Source organism: Cucurbita pepo, chromosome LG04 (genome assembly GCF_002806865.2).
Source record: "Cucurbita pepo subsp. pepo cultivar mu-cu-16 chromosome LG04, ASM280686v2, whole genome shotgun sequence".
In the NCBI taxonomy this organism is placed as follows: domain Eukaryota; kingdom Viridiplantae; phylum Streptophyta; class Magnoliopsida; order Cucurbitales; family Cucurbitaceae; genus Cucurbita; species Cucurbita pepo.
The window spans coordinates 8,738,287-8,765,097 of NC_036641.1; the positions used below are offsets into that span (position 1 = coordinate 8,738,287).

The 26,811-nt window shown below is 35.3% G+C and overlaps 4 protein-coding genes across 8 annotated transcripts; 1 reads left to right on the top strand and 3 right to left on the bottom strand.

The window, feature by feature from the left end:
• Positions 1 to 52: 52 nt before the first annotated feature.
• LOC111793542 (elongation factor-like GTPase 1) lies at positions 53 to 3,921 on the bottom strand. Of its 2 annotated transcripts, none has more exons than XM_023675470.1 (2): positions 3,697 to 3,921; positions 53 to 3,475 (listed from the first exon to the last, which is right to left on the bottom strand). In XM_023675470.1, exon 2 carries the CDS (start codon positions 3,253 to 3,255, stop codon positions 163 to 165), a length of 3,093 nt encoding a protein of 1,030 aa, XP_023531238.1. In that variant the 5' UTR covers positions 3,256 to 3,475; positions 3,697 to 3,921; the 3' UTR covers positions 53 to 162. The 2 variants fall into 2 exon arrangements, with proteins under 2 accessions (XP_023531238.1, XP_023531237.1); XM_023675469.1 differs by having other exon boundaries at positions 3,657 to 3,921.
• A 977-nt stretch (positions 3,922 to 4,898) lies between these two features.
• Positions 4,899 to 11,221, bottom strand: LOC111792981 (translation initiation factor eIF-2B subunit gamma-like). Of its 2 annotated transcripts, XM_023674624.1 has the most exons (13): positions 11,070 to 11,221; positions 10,855 to 10,950; positions 10,684 to 10,761; positions 7,636 to 7,716; positions 7,337 to 7,556; positions 7,202 to 7,260; positions 6,808 to 6,857; positions 6,624 to 6,711; positions 6,267 to 6,527; positions 6,095 to 6,187; positions 5,698 to 5,802; positions 5,278 to 5,394; positions 4,899 to 5,160 (listed from the first exon to the last, which is right to left on the bottom strand). In XM_023674624.1, the coding sequence occupies exons 1-13, from the start codon at positions 11,133 to 11,135 to the stop codon at positions 5,089 to 5,091; spliced, it is 1,386 nt and encodes a 461-aa protein (XP_023530392.1). In that variant the 5' UTR covers positions 11,136 to 11,221; the 3' UTR covers positions 4,899 to 5,088. The 2 variants fall into 2 exon arrangements, with proteins under 2 accessions (XP_023530392.1, XP_023530393.1); XM_023674625.1 differs by lacking the exons at positions 10,855 to 10,950; positions 11,070 to 11,221 and adding an exon at positions 7,814 to 7,993.
• Positions 11,222 to 12,779: 1,558 nt separating this feature from the next.
• LOC111792983 (cysteine proteinase inhibitor A-like) lies at positions 12,780 to 15,170 on the top strand. Its single transcript, XM_023674627.1, has 3 exons — positions 12,780 to 12,958; positions 13,293 to 13,504; positions 14,889 to 15,170. The coding sequence occupies exons 1-2, from the start codon at positions 12,857 to 12,859 to the stop codon at positions 13,494 to 13,496; spliced, it is 306 nt and encodes a 101-aa protein (XP_023530395.1). The 5' UTR covers positions 12,780 to 12,856; the 3' UTR covers positions 13,497 to 13,504; positions 14,889 to 15,170.
• Positions 15,171 to 15,997: 827 nt separating this feature from the next.
• LOC111792980 (tyrosine-specific transport protein-like) lies at positions 15,998 to 25,117 on the bottom strand. Of its 3 annotated transcripts, none has more exons than XM_023674622.1 (14): positions 24,631 to 25,117; positions 24,482 to 24,522; positions 23,934 to 24,026; positions 22,568 to 22,642; positions 21,833 to 21,882; positions 21,159 to 21,248; positions 20,986 to 21,042; positions 20,202 to 20,259; positions 19,544 to 19,645; positions 19,412 to 19,464; positions 18,858 to 19,008; positions 18,688 to 18,772; positions 16,454 to 16,582; positions 15,998 to 16,320 (listed from the first exon to the last, which is right to left on the bottom strand). In XM_023674622.1, the coding sequence occupies exons 1-14, from the start codon at positions 24,929 to 24,931 to the stop codon at positions 16,139 to 16,141; spliced, it is 1,467 nt and encodes a 488-aa protein (XP_023530390.1). In that variant the 5' UTR covers positions 24,932 to 25,117; the 3' UTR covers positions 15,998 to 16,138. The 3 variants fall into 3 exon arrangements, with proteins under 3 accessions (XP_023530390.1, XP_023530389.1, XP_023530391.1); XM_023674621.1 differs by having other exon boundaries at positions 20,190 to 20,259; positions 24,631 to 25,116; XM_023674623.1 differs by lacking the exon at positions 15,998 to 16,320 and adding an exon at positions 17,495 to 17,615 and having other exon boundaries at positions 16,499 to 16,582; positions 20,190 to 20,259.
• Positions 25,118 to 26,811: the final 1,694 nt, after the last annotated feature.

A 26,811-nucleotide genomic window follows, 5' to 3' on the forward strand; every position in this document is an offset into this window, starting at 1 on the left:
CCCCCCCGGCCCCCTCCAGGAACCTGAAAGGAAATGAAAAGAAGAAGACAAGTAAATAAAAAGATTTGAATAGTAATCTAAGGATGTATTGCCTCGTAAAGGTTTGAATTCTAAGGATGTATTGCATTATAGTACTCGTACAAATCATGCCGTGATCTATCTCTATACTTTTCGAGCACGTGTTCTCTGCTTTGTTGCATGCTGCACAACTTTATCTTCCACAGGAAGACCCTTACGCCGTCTTACAGTATCAATGAGCTTTCTGGCTGTGTTGGGAAGCACGCTAGAACCATCTCCAAACTCTTCAATTTCTTCTTCCGTCTTCGGGACAAAGAACGGATCTTCACATAGTTCTTCCCAGTGGCTAAGCACTAGAAGAGCACTTGCAGCTCCAGAAGTCCACCTCCTTAACTCATCTGCAAAACCAAAGCTCTCTGAAACTGGCACATATGCGTGCACAGTAAACAAAGGTGAACCTTCCTGCATTTCTTCTTTCAAAACTCGGGCTCGCCTTCGAGCAAGTACAGCATACATTGGACCCAAATACTCGGTGGGAGTGTTCAATTCACAGAAGTACATGGCTTCGACAAGCCGAGGTTTCTTTTGCAGTACAGCTGCTCTACAGGCATCCTTTACAGCTGCCATAACTTGCCCAGAAAAGATAGCATTATTCTCTGATTGAAAGGAAGGTTCCAACTCGTCTGAATTCACAGGCAATGAAGAAATAGAAGCCTCAACAATAAACGCCAACCCCCACAGAGGTTCATCACATAACGGCCCAGCTGATGTAGCAAGCTGAAACCCAGATAGAACACTGTTCTCAAGAGATGCTGCTTCCATGCTTAATGTCTGAGCTCCTTCTGATGATGCTACAGAAGCAACATCACTTACCGATGATGTTTCAGCATCCAAATCGTCATTTGAGGAACCATCCACGAAACCCAGTCTCTGTGATGCATGAGATGAACCCCGAATAAGAACAGAGCAATCAGGATCATTTACTTTAGGATCTGGGTTAATCAGAATGTTGGGACCAATCTGCTGTGGTCCAAGTGCCCAAATTCGCCTAAGAAGCTTTGACCACTGTGCATTATGTTTGTCATCCTTCGACGATACATTGCTGCACACTGCATCCGATATGAGTTTCTTTAATGTTTCTGCTGGATTCTCATTTTCCCTCAAACTCGATCTCTTTGTTTCCAAGTTTTTATAGCTTTGCCCCAACTTGACGCCAATAATATCACCCAGAACACCAGAATTTTCATCAAGTACTTTAGCTAGAGCAAGTGGAAGTTTTAGTACCTGCACTCTAACAACACATCTACCATTTGGGGTTTTCTTAATGACACACTCTGTACTTTCAGATAACACTTTAAAATAATCCGACACACTAGATGCCTCGCCTTCAATTGTTTCTTTATAAGATACAAGAGGTGGAGAGACCTCCAAGCTTACCCTGGCAAACCTATCCTTCAAATCCTTTATGCATCTCTCAAGATGGACTTCTCCAGCTGCAGCAAGTACATGTTCTCCTCGAGATGAAACAGTTACCTCTACAAAAGGGTCTGCTCGATTTAAAAGCCTTAAGCCTTTCAATAAGGCACCTATGTCTCCAGGATCAGATGGCTCGAGTGCAACCCTCAGAGTTGGCGCAACTTGGAATGCCATACTTGAGAAAGGCCAGCAATTTCTTGTGGATGAAAGAGTTGCACTTTTCAGTATGTGATGGCTAAGACCACGAATTGCTAAAAGGTTTCCTGCCTTTACAGAGGTCACTGGTTTCAAGCCTTGGCCCATCATTAGATAAAGTGAATGCAGCTCAACCTCCTGAATGTGCTTTTGCATCGATTCCCCTTTCGTTGGGTCATATAAAGCTGAAAGCACGAACACTCTCTGTCCAGAATAAAGAACCCCACTAAATATCCTTGCAAATGCGAGGAAACACTCGTCTGATTCACCATCGCCACCATCATCAGATGAAATATTAGTAGTCCCGCCATGATCGTCCCTCCTTGGAAGCATTTTAACTGGCACTGCAAACATCTTGGACACAAAAGCAACAAATGGAGCCTCAGGCCTCGTATCACAAGTTTCAATGGATTTCTTGACAAGATCTGCCTCGGATAGCACATTGACATCGACTTCAGCATCAATGACATCCCTCTTTGGAAGCAACCGTGATATTCGAAATGATTGTGCAGCAATTGGGTCAGGCATACAGTTAACAACCATTGATAATATTGCATTTGAAAGAGGAAGCCAACGACTCATAATAGCATTAAGAACCACCTTTGGATCCTTGTTAGAAAGTTCTCGAGCTGGTATATTCAAATTAAATGTGCTATTAACCTTTTGAAGCACCTCCTTATTCCCATCAGTTTCTAGAGCAGCCCCATAAACTTCCCAAATTCTTTCAAGCACAAATTGAACAAACATAGGTCGAGCTTTACTTCCTCCCGCCAAGGCCTTCTTTCCAACAATCATCTTCGTCTTGGCATTAAAATACCGAGGACCCCACAAGGCCTTCTTCAATGCAGATACATTTGCCCCAAGCTTTGAAGCATAAAACTCAGCGAACTCATTAACGCTAAATCCCCACCCATCTAACGCACACACAAACACAACATTCCCTTTCTGGGGTTGAAATGTATCTTCCTCGTCATCCTCAATTAACTCAAGGTTCTCATCATTTACCTCACCTGTAGAGCTTGCAAGTATTGAATCCACATCAGACAAATATTTCTCAGACTTGTACGCACTCATTATCCCATTAACTTCATGAACAATCCTCAACAAACGAGTATATGCCTCCATAGGACTCAACTTCAACTCACATATCAATCTATCGATTTTATTAAGAACCAAACATGGCGTAAGCTTCTCAATCCAAGCCTGTCGCAAAACAGCATGGGTTTGAATGTGCACACCCTCCACAGCATCAACTAAAACCAATGCCCCATCACTCAATCTAGCAGCAGTCGACACTTCACTGCAAAAATCCATATGGCCAGGCGAATCAATGAGGTTTATGGAGTATTCCTTGTACCGTAAACCAATCGAAGAGCTCTTCATAGTAATCGCCCTCCTTTGTTCCTCATCAAGATAATCCATGAAACGGAGGCGGCCTGCCATCTTCGGGTGGATCAAACCACCCCCTGAGGAGGCAATAAGATGGTCGGCAAGCGTCGTTTTGCCATGGTCGACATGTGCTAATATACATATGTTTCTAATTCTTTGAGTTTCCAGATCACCCATTTTACCTAGTTCTGAGAAAGACCCTAAAAACCACAAATCCTTAGAAATCCAATCGACACAAAAAAAAAAAAAAACTTCTATTTTCCTCTACAATATGCAGATTATTGCTAATTCTATTCCTTCTTGGAGCGCCAAATGAAAACTTGAAGTGGCGTTCGAGCTATGTACAGCAGTTGCGTGCGATTTTGCAAAAGCGTAGGAGCTGCGTTTTGAACTGTTTCTGCACAGAGACCATATACGATTGTTAGTTCCCTTCCCAAAGATAATACTTCAGCTTTTTGTCTTTTCAATTTCAACTTTTACTCCAAACAAAACGAAAAAGAAAATGCCTCTTTGATTTCTTCTTCGTAGGTGAACACAATAACACAACAAAATAAATTAAATAAATAAACAATCAAAACCTCGAGGTGATCCTTAAACTGAGCGGCAGAGCAATCTCACCGACGGTAAGGGTTACGGGCAAACAGAAACAAGAAACTCTGATTGCTCGGAGAGGCGAAAGAGTGTAAGAGGGAGGGAGGGAGGGAGCAGCGGCGAGTCCGTCGAAGGCTGAGATTGCAGCGTACGGGGGCGGCGGCTGGGACCGCGTCGGGCAGGAGCGGCGGGCGAACAGTGCAATGGCCTGGGAGGAACGGGCGCTTGAAATAGGGGTTTTGAAAAAGGAAGAAAAATAAGGAATGGTTCAGAAAAATAAAAATAAATAAATTAATAAAAACACCGTTGAAGGCCGCCGCTGCGTACGAAAATGAGGGGAAAATGTTTTTTTTCTTTTTTTTTTCCCCCTCTTATTCACCATTTTCTTTAATTTTTTAAATTACTATTTTAGTCTCTACCTTTATATTTGTATTTAAATAAAAATATATATTATTTTTATAATTGTTCTAATTTTTTTTAAGCTTTTGTTTGAAAAAATAATTAAAATAATATTCTATGTAAATTTAATAAATTCTAAAACATAGGTATGATATAAATTTGACTACGGTAAAACAAAAAAAAAAAACAATTTTCATATAATTATTTTGTATATATATATATATGTATACATATGTATATATATATATATATGTATACATCTTCGAGTTCTTCCTATTTGACCCGAAACCGATCGATCTAGCCATGAGCTCATTGAAGAGAGCTCTAACAGGCCTTGAAGAACCGAAGTATATATATATATACACACACACACACACATATATATATATATATATATATATATTCGAAAATTAAACCTTATAACATCTATAATAATGGTTGAAAAAACGATTATTTTTCTTAAAGAAAATAGATACAATAAAGATAAAAAAGTGATCCTAACATGCCTTTTACTTCATTGAGAGGAATTGCGACCTACTACGCACTTTTACAGAGTAAACCAAATTCAACGTCTATTCAATTCTTAATCGAAACGTCTTTACAAATCTTAAGTAAATAAAACCTATGTTTTAGAGTTAATTCTTAGTTTGTTTTTAACATACGAGCGTTATTTAACCCTAAAAACTAAGCATATTGATTGGAAAATAAGTATATAATGTCATATAACACGTGTTCGAGACGTTGAAATGCATAAAACAAGCTTTAACAAGTTGTAGATCATACTCCTAGTGCCATTGATCAAACATATTTTTGGTTTATGATCAAAGGAAGCTCTTGTAAATTGAAACATGAATAATTTGACTAAGTAAATGCTGTGTAATGTGAACAAGGTAAGAACTACCAATGAAATAAATCAAGAAGAATACAACAAAACTTTCATCTACTACCTCATAATTAATTCACACTTATTTTTCTTCAAAACAATGTTCATTTTCTAGGCGATGTTCTCTCTTCCTAGTTTCATTTTTCTTTTCTAGCTAAGGCCTCACCTTTGTACTCACAGGCAGCAGTCACCACAAAACCTGCTCCTACCTGGAAGGAAAGTTGAAGTAGATATAAGGAGATGACAACAGAGAGATGGGATAAGGGGAGCAACCGCGCCCCGAGCGGAGGGGAGGGGAGGGGAGGGGAGGAGGTGAGAGTAATTACTTGACAATCTCGCAAAACGGCGCGCTCTTGAAGTTGTACGTTGCTGCAGATAACCGAACCTTGAATTGAACAACCATCTCCAATGGTAACATGATCCATGACGATGGAATTGGCAATCTGTATTGACGGGGGTCATAAAACTTAAAGAGTTAGTATGGTTCGACCAACTCGAACTAACTAGATCAGCAGAACAAGATGATAGAATTTAGGTTACATTCTACTTAGACATGAGTCTATGAATTTAGGTTACATTTTCATAAGGGCTAAATTCTATCTTTCTTTTTTCAAACCACATCGATCAAATTTGGAATATTACCATACGATGATACATTACAACCTTAGTAATTTCATAGATGACGAAATGATATAACACAACAAGTTCCTCATTTTAACCCAAAAAAAAAACTCATTCTATTATACCTTCACATTGGAACCTATCCGGCAATGGCGGCCAATTACTGACCGTTTCACGCTACATTTGTCACCCATCTGTGAACCTTCTCCTAACATACAATGGGGTCCGACCTGAAACCATCATATTTAGTACAGGGGAATGACCAATATAACAAGAACAAAGTAACCAACATTCTGAAGTACAAATATTAGATGAACTCAGGAATAAGAATAACAAGGAAGTGATGTTGGTCTCAACAGCATGAGAGTATATGGCTAAACCAATTGACTTGTGCTTAGGGAAAGTTTGACTTTCATATTTCTTTAAAAAAACACAAGCAAATTAGAGTGACAGCCTTCTACTATATGATAAAGCATTTCAACATTAGGAATTCTATAATAGAGGTAACGGTATTTAACTCACGGTGGTTTTTGATCCGAGTTGTGCAGAAGGATGAATGATGTTATTTTGAGCGGAGAATGAGTAACCTGAAAGATGGCTTGCCTCTCCAATAACCTTACGAATATTAAATCAAACCTCAGTCAAGGAAATATAATGATGTCAAGAAAAAGATTGAGCAATACAATAAACTTACATCCCGATTAATGTCGCTGTATGCTTGAATTGAATATAAGCGAGCACAATACTTGCTACTAGCGGGGATATAAACACAGCATTTATGCGTTTTTCGAACAGGAATAGATTCATTAGTGCCATATGCATGAAGATCATGAAAACTTGTAGTAGATGAATTAGAGAGGATCCGTGAAAGCAAGGCTTGGTTCTTGTGGGAACCAACCTTCTCACTCCCATTTTCTTCCGCTTGTGGTGTTCCGTTCGATAAAACTTCGGACCTCTATGTTCAATGAAGAAATTAAATTAATCTAGTTCAGCAAATTTAAATACACTTGCTGTTGACACAATAGAATAAGTTGTAGCATTATAAACTAACCAACTGGCTCCGCACAAGATAGGGCAACACGTCTTGTCTTAAGCTTCGGAAATTTTCTTTTTGATCTAGAACCTCTTGCAAAGCAGATCTGGAAGATTAAACAAGGGAACATGTATGAGGATATAAACAACATTATGATCTAAATGTTTTGAAGTAGTAACCAGGAGGATAATTAAATTGGGACCTTTTGAACGCATACATATACGCCTCCATGAGATCAGTTCGGATATCCATCTACATCAAAGAAAGATGGAGATATAGTAAATTTAAACCCATGAAGTTCCCATTTAACATGAATAAGTCATATTTAACAATTCGAACTTAGATTTATAAAATGTAATAATCAAATTGAAATTGTGAAAATTGAAAAGCTAACCAACTAGATGAAATAATTGACAGGTTCATAGGGAAGCAAACCAAATCAAGTGCTCCACAAGAACTGTGAAACCTCAAAGGGCCCAAATAGGTTTGGTTCGATACCTTTGATCAAGCACATTGGTCATCAATAGAAAAACAACTTGGTTTTAAAAATAAGGAACTTTTACCAAAAGAACACCTTATTATATAGCAACAATTACCTGGCCAACTGCACGGAGTATGCTCTTCTGAATTTTATAGTCTTTCTCAACTTCAGCAGCTGGAAGAAAATAAATACAATATATAAGGGGCATGTTGAGTAAAATTCAATGGATAAATTCTATACAAATGCTAACCTGTCGCTATATATAGTAAAAACTCCTTGGTAGGATCAAGTCCAACAATATTGTGGACTACTGCTTTTTTTGTTTTATCTTTTCCACCAGAGGATCCAGACTCTGAAGGTCCACTGACTGGAACAGAGCAGAGCATAGCAGTAACGACGGCATCATGTCGTCTATGCAGAGCTGCAACTGCACCAGGAGGAACATCAGAAACAAGATCACCACTCACAACCTGCAAAAAAGTAAAGGACTCAAAACTATAAATAAGCACAATTACTGAGCGAATGCTGTTTAAAGTGGTCGAGTCTAACCAAAATATCATTTGCTGTCAAATGGTGAGCAACGGCCCGAAGTGCACCCACGGTTCCAACATCCTCCGGAACAGAAGTAACCTACAGATCCAATTTCTTTTAATAGAAGCAAATAAAGAAAATTTTGTCTTCAATGTTTCTTCGCAATGAAATCTAGAAGACTAATAACTTCTCTCACAAACACTAGCTTGCCATAAAAACCTCCCATTCACCCAAAAGAGCACACGGAGAAGGAACTCCTCGATCATCTCTGCAACCATGTGTCTCGCAAACTAAAGGGCAAACACCTCAAAGAAACAACTCCAAACTATCAAAAAGTCATAACTCCAAAGAACATGATCATGGTCTACTGTCGCCCCTGACAACAAAATGACCCTACCAAACTGAGCAATTTCCTCGATAAACTAATTTAAGATGTGAACTCTTTCATGAATAAGCTGCTACTCAAAGAATTTAACAATTTTGGAAAAAAATTCCACAGTGAGGTTAAGACAAACACATGAGGGAGAGGGATTCACCAAATGCAGAAAGAGGGAACTACATGAAAAAAAAAAAAACTTCAAAAGGATTCAAACTCCAAAGACGTCTATTTTATGTCCCTATTTAGAGTCCCTAATTCAGTTTGGCTATCAAGTTAGGATATTATGGAAACTTGTAGGATTTTAACATCATAGACAGGTCATGTGTCTACCATGAAATTTGAACTCTTTCTAGACAACTTACTTTTTCACCAACCCCAATGACCACTAAGCAAACCCATAGTGGTTAGTTAATATACAAAATGTTTTTTTTATTTTTTATAATGATACATATTCTGCTAAAAGATCCCACATTTTCCCCTCATGTCCGAGGGCAGTTTACAAGTTAAAGGCTATCTTAAATAGAATAAATTTTGTTGCATTTCACCATTTATCTAAGATAAATCAGTTATACCCCATAACTTCAATAGAGGATGGAGGCACCCAAGATAAATCAATTACACCAACAAGTCTTAACTTGACAACATAGCATGCGCATAGTTATATGCTCAATTTTTTAGAAAAAGACTAAAGCCAAAAAGTCTTAATTAAAAATGCAGCCGAACATCTTCACCAAATATTCCAAGGAACAGATTAAAGCTATCTTGAAACAATGCGTGAAATTGATTCTATCCAATAAACCTCAGTAATTAATTCTGCTAAAGAGCTTCTTGGAAAATGACAACCAGTAAACCTCGAGTATTCCAAAGCTCGATTAAAGATGCTCAATTTTCTTCAACGATTTTTCAATTTTCAGATGCAAGTTCCCAAAACTTCTCCATTTTCCATCAACCGCTTTTGTATAACACTTTCTTCCACATTCAATAATGCCTTATCGGCCATAAATAGGTTGATGACCAACATCCCTTGAAGATGCTTTTCTAATATTTCCTTAACATCCTTCCATTTATAATGAACAAACAACTGGAAAACCACAATTAAATTAATAGATTTTGTAAAGATTACTTATTTTGCTTTTCTAACCCAAATTCTAGAATCTTTTCTTTTTTAATCCATTGACACTGAATTGAAAGATCTAGAGATGTAGAATAAGGCAAAAATCATTATACAACAACAATATGGTTCTTCCTTTTAACCATCTCAGCATGTGAAACTTCATTCTGATCATTACACTCACCCAAATGGTTTCACAAAGCATCACAAATCATTTCCCAGAAAACCAATTGGTCCCTTTTATTGATATCAACTAGAACCATAACTACTGATCTATAGCCAGAAGGTTTTACAGCAAAACATTTGAGAATCCAACTAAAATGATTCATCTTCTTACATAACCGGTAAATTCCAAGCTCACCCTTAGCATGCCTAAAGAATGTGATGTTAATGGATATTGCATAAGGTCAGCTATGATTTCCTCAAAACTCGAATTCTGACTGATAAGAAGGCTAAAATGGATGAACACTAAGATGGATGAAGGCTATGGATGGAGAAAAGAAGGAAGGAAGGAAAAGGAGAGAGGAGAGAATAAGAGGCCAAAATATACACATATATGGACTGGTCTATGGAAGAGGGTGATTGTTTGATCTGGTGGATGGTGTTTAGGCTTCTAAGCATCAAGAATGACACAAAGGACTGCATTCTTCAATGCTTTTAAATTCTAAACAGTGTGATTTTAGACCTCGATTGTGAGGACATCAGAAAGGATGAGCAAGTAAAATCCATCAAAAGGTCTCGAGTTCAAGAATTATGCCAACACAACCTCCACAAGAATCAAAGCACACAACAAAGCAGACCAACCCCGAATTTCCAACTTGTTCATTTTCCTTCTGGTTCTTTCTTTTTCTTTTCCTTTCTTTTTTCTTTTTTCTTTTCTTTTTCTTCTTCTTTTTTTTAGTAATTCTGATGGTTAATTTTTCAAAGGTTCAAAAATTCCGCCCATTAAATACCCCTTTCCCAGTGAAGTAGGATATCAAATTGACAGCAATAAAGAAACTTAAACTTCGATTTCCAATATTATATGTGGGAACAATATTTTTCTTTAACATTAAATTAAAATTCAAAATATAAGCCCACTCATTGAACAGTTGTCTTTTCAACTACATTTTTATCTTTCTAGAGATGAATATTATGATTAATGCGTAAATTTTAGTTTTGAATTTTAATAAACTCCGAACATTCTTTGCTAAGTCCTACCAACCTATATATAAATATTGATGTAATCATCTTTTATTCAGTCATCGAATCCTGGATCCTATGTCCCGAAAGCCCACGGGTTCCTGCACAACTAGTCCAAAGGTATGTCAAGACCAAAAATCAAGCCAAAAGGCGTAGTCAATGACAGGTGAATATTCCTAATATTACTCCTAGTCCCAAAGTCTCATAGGAGGCACAAAGTAGGTTAGAAGGATGGGCATTGGCAAATTGTCCCTAGTTTTTTCATGATAAGAAGTGGGCACGCTCTAATTCTCCCCTGCGTTTGGCAGAATGGGGCAAAAGGCAATTCGATCGTACAGAACACTCACTCATATCCATAGCCAAGCAGTAAAAAAAAAAAAAAGCAGCTGAGTACCTCTACACGTAGACGACCATCATAAGCCCCTGATATCCAACTCCCAATATGAAGAGCCACATCTTCACCTTCAGCGACCTGTACACACATAAAAACACAGCAAAAATCAAAAACCCTATAAACGACGTGGGATGATGCAAGAATACAATCGAGTAATAAAAGGAACCATACAACAATGAGATCCTTAAGGTTACTGAGTTCTAAGAGCTCCAAAACGTACGAGAGGACCGGACGATTCGCCACCGGCAGTAATGCTTTAGGAAGCTCCTATAAGTGAAAACACCAGTCGTATAAGAAAAACAAAATCAAAGAGAAGCATGAGAAGAATACCAAATTAGCAGTACAGAAGGGAAATTTGAGATGAATAAATGGTAAGGAATTGAAACCTTGGAAACAAGAGGAACGAGATTCTTCGAAGTGCCACCGGCCAATACCACCACCTGAAAATCCATGGAAGAAGATGGAGAGGTGAAGTGCTGCGCGCGGGGAGTTTTTCAGCTTCGGTCAAAAATTCGCCTGCGCTTGACAATGCGAATTCTTCTTCTTCTTCTTTGGTGTTTTTTTTTTTATTTTNAAAAAAAAAAAAAAAAATAATAATAATAATAATAATAATAATAACGTTCGTCGAATGGGAGAAATTAAAATAAATAAATAAATAAACAAATAAAGGCTAAATTAATATAAATTTATAGAATTACTTGTCAATTTTGCATTTTTTTTTTCAAAAATATTTATGAAATATCGATAATACCCTTTACAAAAAGTTTTAAAATACATTTAAATTTTTAAGAAAATGAATATTTAAAAAATATAAATATTTCAAAAAGAAAGTTTGCAGAAATAGGTTCGAATTAAAAAAATAATAATAATTAATACCCTTGGATTTTTTTAAAAACTTTAAAAGAAATAACTTAAATTTTTAAAAAGTATTTTTGAACTATTTAAATAAGTTTAACGGTATTAATTAATAAAATTTAATAAAGTTCACCAATAATTTTTAAATATTTTTAAAAATTTAAAAGTATTTTTTAAAAAAATCCTCCAAATAATAGTATTTTTTAAAAAGGTATTATTGGAATATTTTTATTTATTTATTAAAAATTTTAATGGATTTTTTTTAATTAAATTTTGTTAGGATATCCATATTTTGAAACTTAATATATTTTAGTTGTCATATTTTAAATATATTTTATTCAATCATTTGAACACAAATATAGCTCAATTGACCCGAGGTCCGAAAGTAAAATTTTAGATAGGTCATTAAACTAGCTCATATAATTAAAGTATTATAACATCGCAAAAAAGGTGGTTCGATTCCCCTTTATATATGGGTCGAGTTGAAAAAAAAAATTTGAATCAATAAAAATTTATGGGTTGGTGACCCGAGCACCTGAATGAAGTTCACAATCTCACTCAACGCTCTATTTTCAAATTGAGTTGGACAGTCGAGTTGTTTTTTTTTTTTTTTAATTATTTAAAAATTGTACTTATCCACCATACATGTTCCATTACTAATATCAAGTTATAATACATCAGTTAAAAACGTTAAAGAATTAAACACAATTCAAACCGCAAACCGAACCGAACTTTTAATTTTTCAAATATTAAACCCAGTTCAAATCGATAAAATAGAACCGAACCCAATCCAAGATGGGTTGAGTTACGTAGTTTAGATTGGTTGAATTATCGAGCCGTGTGAACACATTGAGGATGGGAGTAGGTTTTAAATTTTTATATTAAAAAATGAAATAATAGTTTGACCTGATATGGCATGTCGGCAGGATTTATTAAAAATAATAAATAAATAAAACAGGAGAATGGGCACTTAGTTTTTAATTTTTAATTAAATTTTTTTATGCTTTTAATTTTTAATTAATTTTTTTTATGTTTTTAATTTTTAATTATTATTATTATTATTTTTTTTTTTTAATGTTTTTAATTTTTATTGGTTGTTGATTTTATTAAAGTAAACGAAAGACGAAGAAACGAATAACAATAATTAATGAAAAGAAAAAGGCGAGCGTGTCCCACACGCTCCATGACGAGTCTGCAGACCAATCAATCCTCCTCGTTTTCAACCAGCTATATAAGATTGAAGTGTTTGAGGCAAGAACTGGATCAATCAATTCATCATTCAATCTCTCTATCTCTTAACTGAATCGAAGAGATCGTAATGGCGCTTCTTGGAGGTGCTAAGGAAGTTCCTGCAAACCAGAACAGCGTTGAGACTGATGAACTTGCTCGTTTCGCCGTTGACGAACACAACAAGAAAGCGGTAACGGTTTCCTTTTCCCTTGAGGTTTTGTATGTTGTTTCATGCGGTTATCTCTTCTGTTTTACCATCGTTTTTGTGTTCTTATGTATATTTGTATCGATTGTCTATGATTGTTTGTGAAAAGAGAGAGAAATGGATCGGAATAGGGATCGTGATTTACGTTTAGGTTTTCTTTTGTAATTCGTGTCCTCCACGAAATTTCATTTTTATATAAATTGTCTGGGAGTTGGAGGTAATGGATTTTCCAGTTGTTCTTCTACTGGTGTGGTGAAAACCACGGGGTGATTCGTTTTCTTTATTTTGAAGTTCTGATTGAAAACATTTCTACATGTAGAATGCGCTTCTGGAATTTAGCAAAGTTGTGAAAGTGAAGGAGCAGGTAGTTTCCGGCACAATGTATCATATAACTCTTGAAGCTAGCGATGGCGGTCAGAAGAAGGTTTATGAAGCCAAGATCTGGGTCAAGGTGTGGGAAAATTTTAAGCAGCTTCAAGAGTTCAAACTTGTTGGGGATGGGTCTGTGGGCTCCTCTGCTTAGTTTGCTTGGTAATCACTTGAACTCTTGTTTCTCCATTATCATGATACTCCAAAATGTAAATATTAGGCATCTATACTCCATTTTATTGTGTGTGAGAACTGTCTGATTCATGATCGATTACAATTTCGTTTTAAGTTCTGTTCTTAAAAGTTTAGCTTGTTTCCTCACCATTTTTTTGGTATGTTTTCATGATTTTTAGAAACACATTTGAATTCTTAGCCAAAGAACTTCTCTAATAATTTTCTTATTTTGAAAGAACATAAAAACATGAATGATTTATGAGAGTAGTATTTGTAAGCTTGAGTTTCTAGAAACAGGAAATGAGGAACAAAATGGTTATTAAAGAAGGGTTTAGTGTTTCTCATTCAAGATTGCAAAAGACCATATTAGAGCTTGGATGGCCAATACCCTGTCAATGGCAATTACTAGTTTGGCAGAAGGTTGTTGGGAACTTGGTGCAAAAACATGGATGAGCAGCTAAACAAGGAGTCCCCATTGTAGGTGCAGTTAAGTAGGATTTCATAATTAATGAGGATCTTGTCCTGGTGAAGCAAATAGTTCGTTTGAAATCTTCTAATGCTCTACTTTTAGAATAGGGATGCCACTACAAGGAAGTTAAGGATATCATTAGAGTATCTTGGCAATTAGAGTTTGTTGCGGTATTTGGTTATAAATAGAGGGCGTGCGAAAGGAGGAAGTTAGGCAATTGTTTAGTGCCCAAAGGTTCAAGTGATATCTAGTTGCAAGTACCTCGACTACTCGGCAAGTTTGATCATAGTTCTATTGTCACATATAATTCAATGTCCTATGTTGAGGATTATTGGGAGTGAGTCCCACACTGGTTAATTTAATTTAGTGGAAGATCATGAGTTTATAAGTGAGGAATACTATCTCCATTGGTCTGAGACCTTTTGGGGAAGCCCAAAACAAAGCCATGAGAGCTTCTGCTCAAAGTGGACAATATCATATCATTGTGGAGAGTCGTGATTCATAACACCCTAGAGTCATATCATTTTGATTCTCTTCGCCACATTGAACATGTGAGAATAATAATTTTTTGTGAAGTTAATGTACTTTACGTTGTATTGGGTACATCTGAAAGTTGTTTTAATGCTACTAGAATTTCATAATCTATAATACTTACTGAATAAGTACCGACACTCACATTGAGCATCAATATGATATCCACAAACAACAACATTTAGGTCACAAGTATAGAGCATAGTAGCGGGATGGTATGCCACTTTTGAAGCTGAAGGCTCCAAAACTGAGTTTTTCATGTGAAATCTTTGCTTTGCATGCACCATACTTAGTAGTTCAAACTTTTGGACAATTACATGGATCCATGTGGTTGAACACTACAAATCTAACTATGTTTTTTCTAAAATTTAGGGTCCTAATGTCGTGATGGAGGAACCTAGATACAGCTGATGCGTGGAATGTTTAATAACATCAAAGACTACTTACATTTGAGACAAATGGAGCACAATCCCTTTGCTTTCTATGTATAGTGTCTTGAATTTAATAAATTCTGTAAGCTATGGAGTGGATATTTATCATCAATAGTTGTTGTTATGAGGCAATTGAAAAAATATATGTATCTTTGATCAAGACATATCCATCTTATAAATCTTTATTACAAATAAGTAAAGCTACTACTTGCTTAGGCTGAAATCTTCACTTCTAGCATCATTGAAATAACCTCATTTTGGTCCAACTTTCCTTAAACCTCTCATACAAGCAATATATTTTGAAAGGCCTTTGAAGCTTTATCGAGTTTTGGTATCCTTTCTTAGACTTGTGCACGTTTTAATCCATTGAAAGGTTTGAAAATGTGAGAATGACTAGATGAGTATCATGACTATTCATCAAAATATACTCTATAAGTATTTGTACCTAAGTTCAAGTAATTAAATTTTATTAATCCAAAATTGTTCTATGTTTTATAAGACAACAAAGGTGGAGTTTCGAGATTTGAATCTCGACCTCAAAAATAGAGTAAATGTCAGTAAATGTCAATCCATGTTAATTTTGTATAATTCATTTGCTATAAAAGTTATTCTAAATTAATCCTATAGTCACGTATAATGGGATTCATAAACAACGTCTCTTTCTCCCTTCTGAACCACGATCAATGGTCGTACAAAACTTGAGTCATGCCCGTGTATAATTGTTCAAGAGATGAATCGATCAAAGTGTACATAACCTGGTTTATATTTTTCCTTCACAAAGTAATCTTATAACAGAAAACGCATGTTAGGAGACAGTCAATGGAATGGGATTGTTCTTTATTATTAATATTATTTAATGTAATAATTGCCTTTAAGTAATTTCTAATTAATGATTGAGCTTCACATTTTCAAGTTTTCTCAATATTTTTTTTGTTAAAAGAAATTAAAAGTCCAATTGAAAGTGACCTATTTGGAATAAAAGAGTTTATTTGAATGTAATCTTTATTCTGTTATGTCTAATTATTTATGAGTAAACGTCTAGTTCAAGAGTGAACTGAATTATTTATCATTTTTTTTTTCTCAAAGTAACCGAATTATTTATGGTTGATTAAATAAAAGGCTGTGAAGTTCAACATTTTTGTTGGATTATCAAAAAGAAAGGTTTGAAAGTGGCAGCATAACCTTCTAAGTTCATAGATGTCCAAAGTTCTCCAATAGTTCTGAGAAAATTACCCATCCAGCGCCTCCGATCACGAGTGAGAGAGTGAACCTTCCTCCGGGAACCACCGTTGGTAGTTTCACAGACGGGGGAGATCTCGAATACCGGTCCGACCACGACATTGCAGCTGGAATAATTCCAAAAAGCAGCAACACTAGACAAGAAATGGTAAGGAATATCATTGAACAATCTTGGTTTCTTTAGATTGATGAAGAAAAATAAAGCTATGGGAAGAAGAACAAGAAGATATATATATATATAGAGAGAGAGAGTGTCGTCAGTATTACCCCCATATGTTCCAGCCACGTCCAGTGATTTGAAAAATATTTCAGGGTCAATCAATGATAAGATGAGCGGTGGAACTAATGTCAAAATGAATGGCAAAGGCTTGTTCTCCCCACTCGGTAGTTTTAGCACTGGTTTTGCAGCAAAAAGTAAAAAATATTAGCAATCTCAATATATTCGAAGGATTTATTATGTCAAGCAGATATGTGGGGCCACTGTCCATAACACAAGAAATCAAAACCCTACCAGATTCAGAATGGGACTCAGTAATGATATTCATAATAATGTCATCAAAATATGAACTCAAAAGAAACTGGTTTTAGCTTAGACCAACCGAGCAAAGCATTTATTACTTTTTTTTCAAAATAGAAAGTTCAATACATCTCTCGTGTAAAGAAAAAGGGGGGGTGGGGGGGAAATCTGGTTTTAGTTTACATTTGAATAAAATATATGGTAAAAGATTATTGTAGTCCCTATACTTCTCGTTCTATTTTTAGTCAATGTACTATCAAACGCGTAAATTTAGACTGTATTTTCAATAAAGCTATAGATCTTAAAATTTAGTCCTTAATGTTGGTTTAAAGTAATATTTTTCCATGAAACTGATATTAGTCAACCTACTAAGAACGTGACTTCTCAACCCCAAGAGGTGGTATCAATGCAAGTTGGTGGAATCACTTTGTCAGGTCAAAGGGATGTTGTCATTTCTGATTGGGGTAGGAATACTCTTGGAGTTTGACACGAGTAGGATGGTCAGTTTGAATGAATCACATTGGAAGTTGGGGAAAAGAAGAATGGAAGATCTTTACTGTAACGAGATGCATGCTCCTATTCTGGGTGAGTCAAACAAACCAGAAAATTATGAGAGAAGAAAACTGGGACTTATTGAATAGACAAGTTGTTGGGTATATTCGGGTAGATGACAGCTTGTACCACGTCTCAAATGAGACATCAGCATATTGCTTGTGGAAGAAATTAAAAGAGATGCATTAGAGAAAAACGAATGAGAATATACTTTTTTCTAGGTAAGAAAGCTTACCAACCTAGAATACGGAAGGTACTTCAATTAGCAGTCATTTGAGTGAGATGGAAGGCATAATGAATCAACTTTCATCAATGCGGATAGTTTAAGATGATGGGTTGCAGGCATTACTACTTCTTTGCCTGACAATTGGGTAAAGTTAGTAGAATTGTTAAATAATAACTCTCCTAGTGAAACGTTGAGTATAGATATGGTTAAAAGTAGGCTGTGAAATGAAGAAGCAATGAGGATAGCATTGGGTTCTTTAGCTATAGAGTCCGATGTTTTGGTCACAAAAATCGAGGGAGAAATCAGCAACGAAATAAGGGTTCATTGTAATCGTGGCCAATCAGCAAGCAAAACCACTAGAGAAAATCAATCTACTGTTGCAAAATGATGGGCCACAAGAAAGTTGAATGTAGAAAATGGAAAAAGGAGCAACAGAATGAGCATTCCTAAGTGGAAACTTCTTTGAGAAGATGAGGTGTGGTGTAAGGCAACCAAAATAGACAAGGAAAATACAGAGAGACACTGGAGAACTCTTGAGGGAAAAGGAAGAATAAAGTTTCAGCAAGCGATTAAAATCCACCCACGGTTGTGAAACAAATAATTTTTTCTCGTCTGTCTATGTTGGTGAGATTTCTCAAGAATGCATTTCATATACCTAAAGGATTGTTAGGAGATGCGTCCTAGTAAAGGGTATTTTGTTGAGGATTGTTAGGAGATGAGTCCTACGGGGTTGATCATGGGTCTATAAGTAAGGAATACATCTCTATTGGTATGAGGCCTTTTGGGAAAACCAAAAGCAAAGTCATGAGAACTTAGGATCAAAGTGGACAATATCATACCATTATGGAGGGTTGTGGTTCCTAACCTATTTTTTGTTAACCAAAGTAGAGGTATTTTCTTTAGAATATTATCGTGATTTCCTCTGAACAAATAAAGAATCTGTTGTAATTTTATTATTTAATAGTGGAAGATTTTCAGAGATTGTCCCGTTGCTTTCCCCTCCCTCAACGTTGATGGGGTTTCCACATAAATTCGGTCTGTTATTCCTACATTTATTGTATTTGTAGTCTTTGTTATCTGACTTATGTTTTTCACGGGACTACACAAAGAATTAATCCATAATCATTATGCCTAAAATTGTTGGGACTGAAACAATCGGGCAAATACAGTTTTAATTCAATAAAATTGACGAGAGAAGTCACTTACAGTCAGCAAGAAAATCAGACAATCCTAAAACAAATCCAATGTAGGATGTTGCGATCGCCAAAAGAGAAAATACTTCAACTATAGGCTGCATGAAAAAAAAATAGTTGTTTTAAATGAGTCATCCGATGAAAGTTGGTAGTGTGCATAAACTAAACTGTCCAGAAACTTACTCCTACAGCTCCATTCGTTGATCTCAATTGCTGTAATGGGTCTAATATCTTATCTGATCCCATATCAAGGTTTGAAATAGTCCCTAGGATGACACCATTCCAGACGAGAAATAGAACCAGAGGTATCGCAGTGCCAATGACAATGGATGTCCTGAAATATTATCAGTCAATGATGTAGACAACTATTGATTGTTTTAAAGATGACTGACTGAAGTATACAAACACTTGATCAAAATGCAACTGATTATGGAATTCAGATAAAATGGGATTGGATGAGCATATCACGAGCTGAAACAATGAACATGGGTACTTTAGCCGTTCTGTAGAGATCAAGTGAAAGATGTGCGATGTATGCAACTGTATACATGTAATTTTAGTGCATCCATGCTAATGTAAAATTAATATTATGAGTCGGAGAACCAGATGAGAACCGAAGTAATTTCAAATTCTATTAAGCCTTTTCTTCTAGACAAGTCAAGCAAATAAAAGATATGATTCGAGGTAGTTCCATAGTTTATGAAATCAGTTTACTGCTTAAAGGAAATATATGTCACCTTACTTTTGCCAGATTTCCTTCCAGATTTGTACAGAGTACTGGCACCACATTCTGCAAAGTGAATTACATATAATATAAAATCTTATCACATTCACAGAACAACTTTGGATATAGCAGGGCGGGAATTTACCTGGTAAACAAATGAAAGGGCAATTATAGGTATACTCATAGGAACAGCTTCGAAATTAGCTTTAAGGAGAGCATCCCAATGTAGGCCTCCACTCGCGACTGCCTAAAAAATAAATTTTGATATTGGTGCATCTATGTAGCAGTAAGTATAATTGACGAAAGTACATTTCCATGGCCAGATAATCAAGCGAGAAATTTGTTTGGTACAAGAATAGACACGTGTTTTAATAGAACATCATTCATGATATCCCTAGCACAAGTAAAATGATAAAAAACTGGTAGAAATGGACCTATGTAATAAATTCAGAGCAGTAAAATGCAATGCTCTTCCAAATTAATAGTGCGAAAATAAAATCGTTCATAAGTTGAGCAAGAGAACTGCACTTTATTTCAACTATATATCTGCAGAAATTTTTCAAACAATAGATATCAAATGAAGTTCCCTCGTCCATGGGGGTTTTCCACTAAATTATTCTCTCGGGCCTCAACATTATCAGTGAATATTCAAGAAAATTTGATCAACTACTACATTAACTCAAGTATCCAGACCAAACACAGCATGTGATCACTCAACCCCTAACAACTAGCAATCCTGGTTACAACCCAAATCAAAGCATGTAGTTCCAGAAGTGAAGTGAACATATTACCACAAGACCTACAAAGGAAATGATGATTCCGATTACTAGGGCCCCATTGATAGCACCAATAGAACGTTGGCTGCAATTGAAGACATCTTTGTAGTCAATTCCGAGCAGAGTTGGCTGCAATTATATGTATTTATATGTGTAAACGCACATATATGAAGTTAAATGAATACTCAGAACAGATTCCTTGAAGTGATTGATTCTAGGTGCAGAGGTTTTTTCTTCCTTTCTTATTCCATAGGATACAATACACACGACCGAAGTTTACTGGGAATGGATTCTTTTTTTTTTTTTAAATAATAAATTTCCCATTGAGATACAAAAAACTTACTCAATGAAAATGATCAAAGAAGGGGGATAATTATAAAGCTCTTTAAAACAAGGGAGAAAGCAAATTCAACATGGTCCAAATCACTCCAGAACTCTTACAATCATATTCGCTTAATCTCTAATTCAGAACGAAATATTTAAAAAGACAACCCTAATGCCATAGCTTTTTTTATTAAGTTTTTGAAAGTAAAACCATTACGAAGAACAAAGAAGGGATCTTTGCATTGTCCTCCAAAGATCTGAAAATATTTTCACATAAGATGAGCGGGCAAAGGACAGTCCAAGAAAAAATAAGTGATATCTTCAGTGTATTTTTGGCAGTGGACACACGAATTAGGGAGAAGAGCATAGCCAGATGAAAAGTTTGCCTCTTGTCGTTAGTATTAAGGCCCGAGATAAATCATTTAAAGGAAAACCTCAATCTCCATAGGATAATATGTTTAAGTACAGGTAGAGATGAAGCACGTACCTTCCAAAGTAGCATATGCCTCCAAATATCAAAGAGAACAGGGTTGCACTCTCCCATCTGCAATTACAATACTGCATCAGCACCAAAAAAGAACATTTTCTTTGTATGATTACAAAGATTGGAAATAAGTTCTAATACTAGGGGTTAACGATGGTTGGACTCCTTGTTCATACAAGGGAATTCCGAGAAAAGTGGTCAAGATATCGGAAGAACGAGCGACATAAGCAATCAGAAGGGCGTAGTGAATGAGAATGTATGACCAACTGCAAGTTGCAAAATAGTATTGTCAGATTTGACAGACATGGATGGGAGAAAAATGAAGGAGGCCATAATAATAAATAAACAGATTAAGAATCAGTGATCAATGGTTTATCACATCATTCCACAAGCAGCTACGTGCTTAATTTTGTTTAACCCTCTATCATTTCCATACGATCGTCAAAAGATGAATAGGGAACATTGACATAGCTCACCACATAGATGGCTGCCTTTCGGTCTTTCTACATTATTTATTTTCATGTTTAGCGTTATGTCCTTGTTCTAAGTCTCTAATACAACCTCTATCCATCCATAACTATATATAATAAAATGAATAACTCTGTCAAGTTTATTGGCTCATTAGTTTTAAAGGTAAAGGCTCCATACAAAACTTTTAGTTGCCCAATAAAAATGACAAATTGAACAATAATATGATCACCATCAGCCGTTAGGTATCAAGTAGATAACGATACTTAAAATTTGACAGAGATGCTTGCAACATTTTGTCTCTATAAGAACATTTCAAAATTCAATACTTGGCAACAGATAGACATTAAGTAGAGCTTAAAACAATTACATCTCAACCTACCAAGAAACTTGAACTCCAACTGTCCCAAGAGTTCTCATGGCCATCGATACCTGAAACATTATAGTTTAAGCTCTCATATCTCGAGGCTTATCACATACAAAAAATACTGCAATAGGAAAATATAAATTTCAGTGGTCGGGAGCAAATTAACCCTCACAAAAGCAAAAATAAAAACTTGGAAAACTTGAGAATGGGAATCACATTGTCAAATTTTTCATCAGGTTTCTCCTTTTATAGTTCATGCATTAAAGTTTAATGTTTTCCTTCTCTCTTCTTTCAAGTTAAGAAATTGAATGCAAAGTCATTCAAAATTCAACATGAATTCCACATTACAATTTCTTGAACTCAATTTTCTTAATTTTAACTTTAGCATGTTCATTTTTCTGTAGGTTTGCTGTGATTTAGTTTGCATGGTTGGAGAACAACGAAGAACAGCACACCTTTGCAAAATAATAATAAAGAACAGTACTTCACTTTCTGCTAAGGGATGAAGAACAGATAACGACTTTATAATTGAAGATGAATTCCTATCAGAACTTTGATTAATGATTCAATCTCACAAGGGAATAAATCTCAAAACTTTTGACAATGAACTGACGAGTTTATATTACTTGATCAAATATCCTTATTATTATATCTCGTCCCAATGCTCAAGTTGAATGCGCATTCCAGTATGTATTTATCCTTCGAAAAATTAATATTCATTTCACCCTAAAACTTTATAAAAGACCTTACCAAAGACACGCCACCAGAACCCAGTTCACACATGGTGTTCACATTGACTTCAGCAATTAGGAGTCCTGTCACAACCTGCATGGTTCCATTAAGTAACTGACTAATTATTTCAGGACGACAATATGGGATGAAAGAAAGCAGTCCAGGATAAACTCTGTATCATTTGACAAAAGTTTTATGTTGGTATCATAGTGGTGCTGCTGGCTGAGAAATTGACATTTAGAAACAATATAATGCGTAAGCATAGTTATCCTAGTTCTCCTCGTCTTTTGATCTTGGGCTTAAAAATCCTATTGTTGAAGTGGTTCTTATAGAACTTTAGAAACAAAGTGCCTCGTAAGGTTTTCTTCTTGTTTCCAGTTTCTTTTGTATTTTGCCTGTGTTTGTTTGTGTTCCCTCTTCTTTCTAAAAATAAAAATGTGTTTAATAATCATTTCTAATATTCCATTCTCCAAGTACTCAAATTAAACAAAATGAAAGTTTCATTTGAAAATAAAGAAATACATAAGGTGGTAAACAAGCTTAATTTTGAAAAACAAAAACTTGATCAAACAGGACAAAAAAAAAAATATATATTGTTTCAAAATTTGTAAACAACTTCATAAACATTTCAAAATAATGAGAAACAATATTTATAATGAATTTGAAACAAGAAATAGGGAACGGTAGCATGATAAAGTGAATTTGAAAATTGTCTGAAAAAGATATTTTATTCATTTAGTTACTTCTATTTTTTCTCCATCAGAGAATTCTTTTAGAGCCTGATGTATGTTCAGAAATTTGATTTATGATACCATTTTTCTATCGTCGCTGAAAAAGGTTAATAGCATACAGTAAATTATAAAACTTCCTTAACTTCTATTTCCTTGAATATTTTCAGATCTGTCGATTTTGACTGCGTGAATTATATCTTAGTATAGTAATTATAGTGAATCTCTCTTCAGTACCTACAGACTACAATACAGCAAAGTTGCTAAGATTTTATGAATTAAAATGTAATGCAGGCAACCAATTTAGAGATGCTTGAGAATTTTTAAAGAGATATACAACAAATAAAACTACCTACAGACTACAGGCAAATTACCAGACTTCTTACTTCAAAAGAGTTCATACTTTGAGCCCAAGTGGGAAATCCAAGACAGTGAAATTTCAAATAAATGGCGTCATTTTATAAGGATGGGCAATAGACTAAAAAATATATAGAATCCTTAGGAAAGGCAATACAGGAAAGGATTTAACTGCACAACCATGCTGGGATTGTATTCTATGCAAATTTGAACTCTAATATGATAATAAAATTTTGAGTTCAAATTTTGATAAACATATATATATATAATATATATACAAGCTGCTGCTATAGTTTTACCATGTACGCCCAACAAAATGTGCACGTAATAGCAGAGGCTAGAAATCCGGATTCTTGAGTTACAGCAGGAATGGCGAGGATCCCAGCACCAATCTGTATACAGGCCCAACATACATTTTACCATTTAAAAAAAATACTTGACCCGCATTAAAGGAAAAGATTACTGAGAAATACCCATGATATATTTACAAACTCTTCAGCTTTATCTGTGCATAAAAAATTAGTCCATTTACAGAGTATTTTGAGTACGACAACTGAGGCAGAGGAACTTGAACTTCCAACCTCGAAGGAAGGAGTGGATGTCGTTGGCATTCATTTACAGAGTAAGATCACAGGTTAATTATAATTTATATGAAAACATTTGTAGTTGCATCTTTGCCTAAACCCTCGGCCCTCGATTGAGGAAGATTTATTCCATTTATCTCTATGTTGGACTACTGTAACTAATTCTGATGAAATATAGCAGAGCGCGAACAACAAATTCTAGTCAAATGTTTTTCAAAAGGAATTATAAGAAGGAAAAGAACGTGCAATGTTGAAATGCTTACAGTAGTCCCAGCCACCAGGAAAATCGCGCTGGATAAACTTCCTGCCGCACCACAAATCCCAGGAAAAAAGAATCAAACACAAATTATAATTAGTTTTCAACTCCCAATGAAAATGCGAATCAAAGAATCAGAAGGAACCGGAAAATCACCAGGTTCTCGCTTGAATGTAGCTTGATTAAGGTTGGAGAACAGCCTCTCCAATTCGTACTTTTCCGACTCATCTTTCTTATCGATTTCCTTCTCTTGTCCAGACGCAGAAGACTCCACCGGCCTCCGCGAGAAGCTGGTGGAAATAGTTCTTAATCTAGTACGAAGAAGCGAGTGACGACGCAGCCGAAGCGACTCGAAAGTAGACCGCAGGCAAGAAAAATTCCGCTGGGACAAATCGAGGCTTCTTCTTGCCGATTGAACGGCGGGAAATGGAAGCCGAAGACAGGAAGAAATCGACATTTCTACCTGATCGGCCGGCGATTATTATCGAAATCCTCAAAATGAGAAGAAGAGGAGCGATCGTTGAGAAGAAACTCGAACCGATTGTATGAAGAGAGTAAACAAAAGAGGAAGAGGCGGGAGAAAGTTGGAAGGTAACCAAGAAGGAGAAGCCATGGCGGGGATTGAAGAGCTTCGAAGGTTGAGGCTGAGAGGACCCACTGAACTGAAAAGGGATAACGTGGGACCCTTAAATTTCTCCACCAGGCGGACGCTACGTGTCAACTAGTTAAAAGTTTTCTCCGACTTCCAATATTATTATTATTTAACCATATGACGGTTAATTTCTTTTTATATATATATATATATATATAAACTGTAACGTCCCGAAATTTTCTATTTTAATTTAAATTCGTTACTGTATATATATTCTAAACATGGAATGCGGAACACTTCATCTAAATTTCAGAAAACATATCATTTATCTTAAAACACAGTCATGAACTTACGTGTTTCGAAAACATTTTTAAAACGACACAACAAAAGACTACATAAAATAAATAAGGTTAAAAATATCATATTCTAGCCTAAATCTAAGAAAATAAATATCATTATTTTATGTATGTGCTATGGTCTCGAGTTGCGATGCCGTCGTCAATCGTACAAGAATGTCTTGCCTTAACCTGAAAAATGTAGTAGCATATGACTTTGAATATTTAAAGAAATACTCAATAAGTGACTCCGAAGTTAAATGCAAGAACATGTGTATGTATATATATATATATATATATATATATCAGTTAAAAGAAAGTATTAATAAAATTTTTTAAAATTTAAAAATATTTTTGAAATAAAATAAAAAATCTAAGGATATTTAAAATAAAAATAGTTAATAAAGTATTAATGAAATTTTTTACAGAGTATTTTTAAATAATATAAAAATTTAAGAATATTTTTTAAATAAAATATTAACCATAAAAAAAATTTAAGAATATTGTTGAAACTTTTAAAAATTTAAAGGTATTTTTATAAGAAAATTTAAAAGTATTTTTATTAATTTATTTTTTTAATAAAAAATTTTTTAAAAATTGAAATTTATTTTAATACTTGAAAAAAAAATTAAAATTTTGGTTTAATTTATGAACAAATCTTCAAAGTTTTCATCGCAATGCCCACATCACTTGATCGCTCAACCAATAAATTTGCACGAAATGGAAAGAATCAGAAGAACTTTGCGAGAAATTTGGTGTCGAAATCAAAATGGGAAGCCCATCTACCAAGATCCAACATAACTCCAAAGTTGTCATTTAAGGGAAATGGCATGGACGCGATTTTCACGTTTTTCACAGATTTCTTACAAGAATCTCTCGGCCCACAATGCAAAAATCTTGATCTTCGTCTTAATCCGCTTCGAAATTCTTCGATTTCTCTTATTGATCATCTGGGACTGTACCAGTGAAGAATTTCTCAGTCATCAATGGCTTCCTGTAATATCTCTTTTAGTTCGCGGCTTCGATTTCCATCCGTTTCGCCTAGAAAGAATTTCGCCGTCGATTCATTTGGGGCTCGCGGTTCATTTAATTTTGCGTCGAGGTCCAAACACCAGAAGAATCCACTCATTCAGAAGGCCATTAGATGTAATTCCACCGCTTCTAAACAAGTTGAGGTATAAATATGATTTCGTCTGTTCCTTTTGGAATTATTTGAAATTTAATGGTTTATGATTCAAATGAAGAGTTTAAATTGTGATTCAGTAGCATGCAGCATCGTCCTTACGCAATCTAAGTCTAAAAGGTTGTATCAGAGCAAGGTTAAGAGACAAATTTTGGTTATGTGATAAGGAATCAACCAAGGAAAAGCTCTTATACCAAGTAACTAACCCAAAGGAAAACTTTGATTCC

Excerpts from the sequence above, each read along its gene's own strand:
- LOC111793542 (XM_023675470.1), bottom strand. The coding sequence starts at position 3,255 with ATGGGTGATCTGGAAACTCAAAGAATTAGAAACATATGTATATTAGCA.
- LOC111792981 (XM_023674624.1), bottom strand. The coding sequence starts at position 11,135 with ATGGATTTTCAGGTGGTGGTATTGGCCGGTGGCACTTCGAAGAATCTC. Across the intron at positions 7,717-10,683 it reads ATGGTCGTCTACGTGTAGAG|GTTACTTCTGTTCCGGAGGA; the intron begins GTACTCAGCTGC and ends TTGGATCTGTAG. Across the intron at positions 7,557-7,635 it reads TGACAGCAAATGATATTTTG|GTTGTGAGTGGTGATCTTGT; the intron begins GTTAGACTCGAC and ends ACTTTTTTGCAG.
- LOC111792983 (XM_023674627.1), top strand. The coding sequence starts at position 12,857 with ATGGCGCTTCTTGGAGGTGCTAAGGAAGTTCCTGCAAACCAGAACAGC. Across the intron at positions 12,959-13,292 it reads ACGAACACAACAAGAAAGCG|AATGCGCTTCTGGAATTTAG; the intron begins GTAACGGTTTCC and ends TTCTACATGTAG.
- LOC111792980 (XM_023674621.1), bottom strand. The coding sequence starts at position 24,931 with ATGTCGATTTCTTCCTGTCTTCGGCTTCCATTTCCCGCCGTTCAATCG. Across the intron at positions 24,027-24,481 it reads TCCTGGTGGCTGGGACTACT|ATTGGTGCTGGGATCCTCGC; the intron begins GTAAGCATTTCA and ends GCCTGTATACAG. Across the intron at positions 20,260-20,985 it reads GGCATATGCTACTTTGGAAG|CCAACGTTCTATTGGTGCTA; the intron begins GTACGTGCTTCA and ends CTTCAATTGCAG.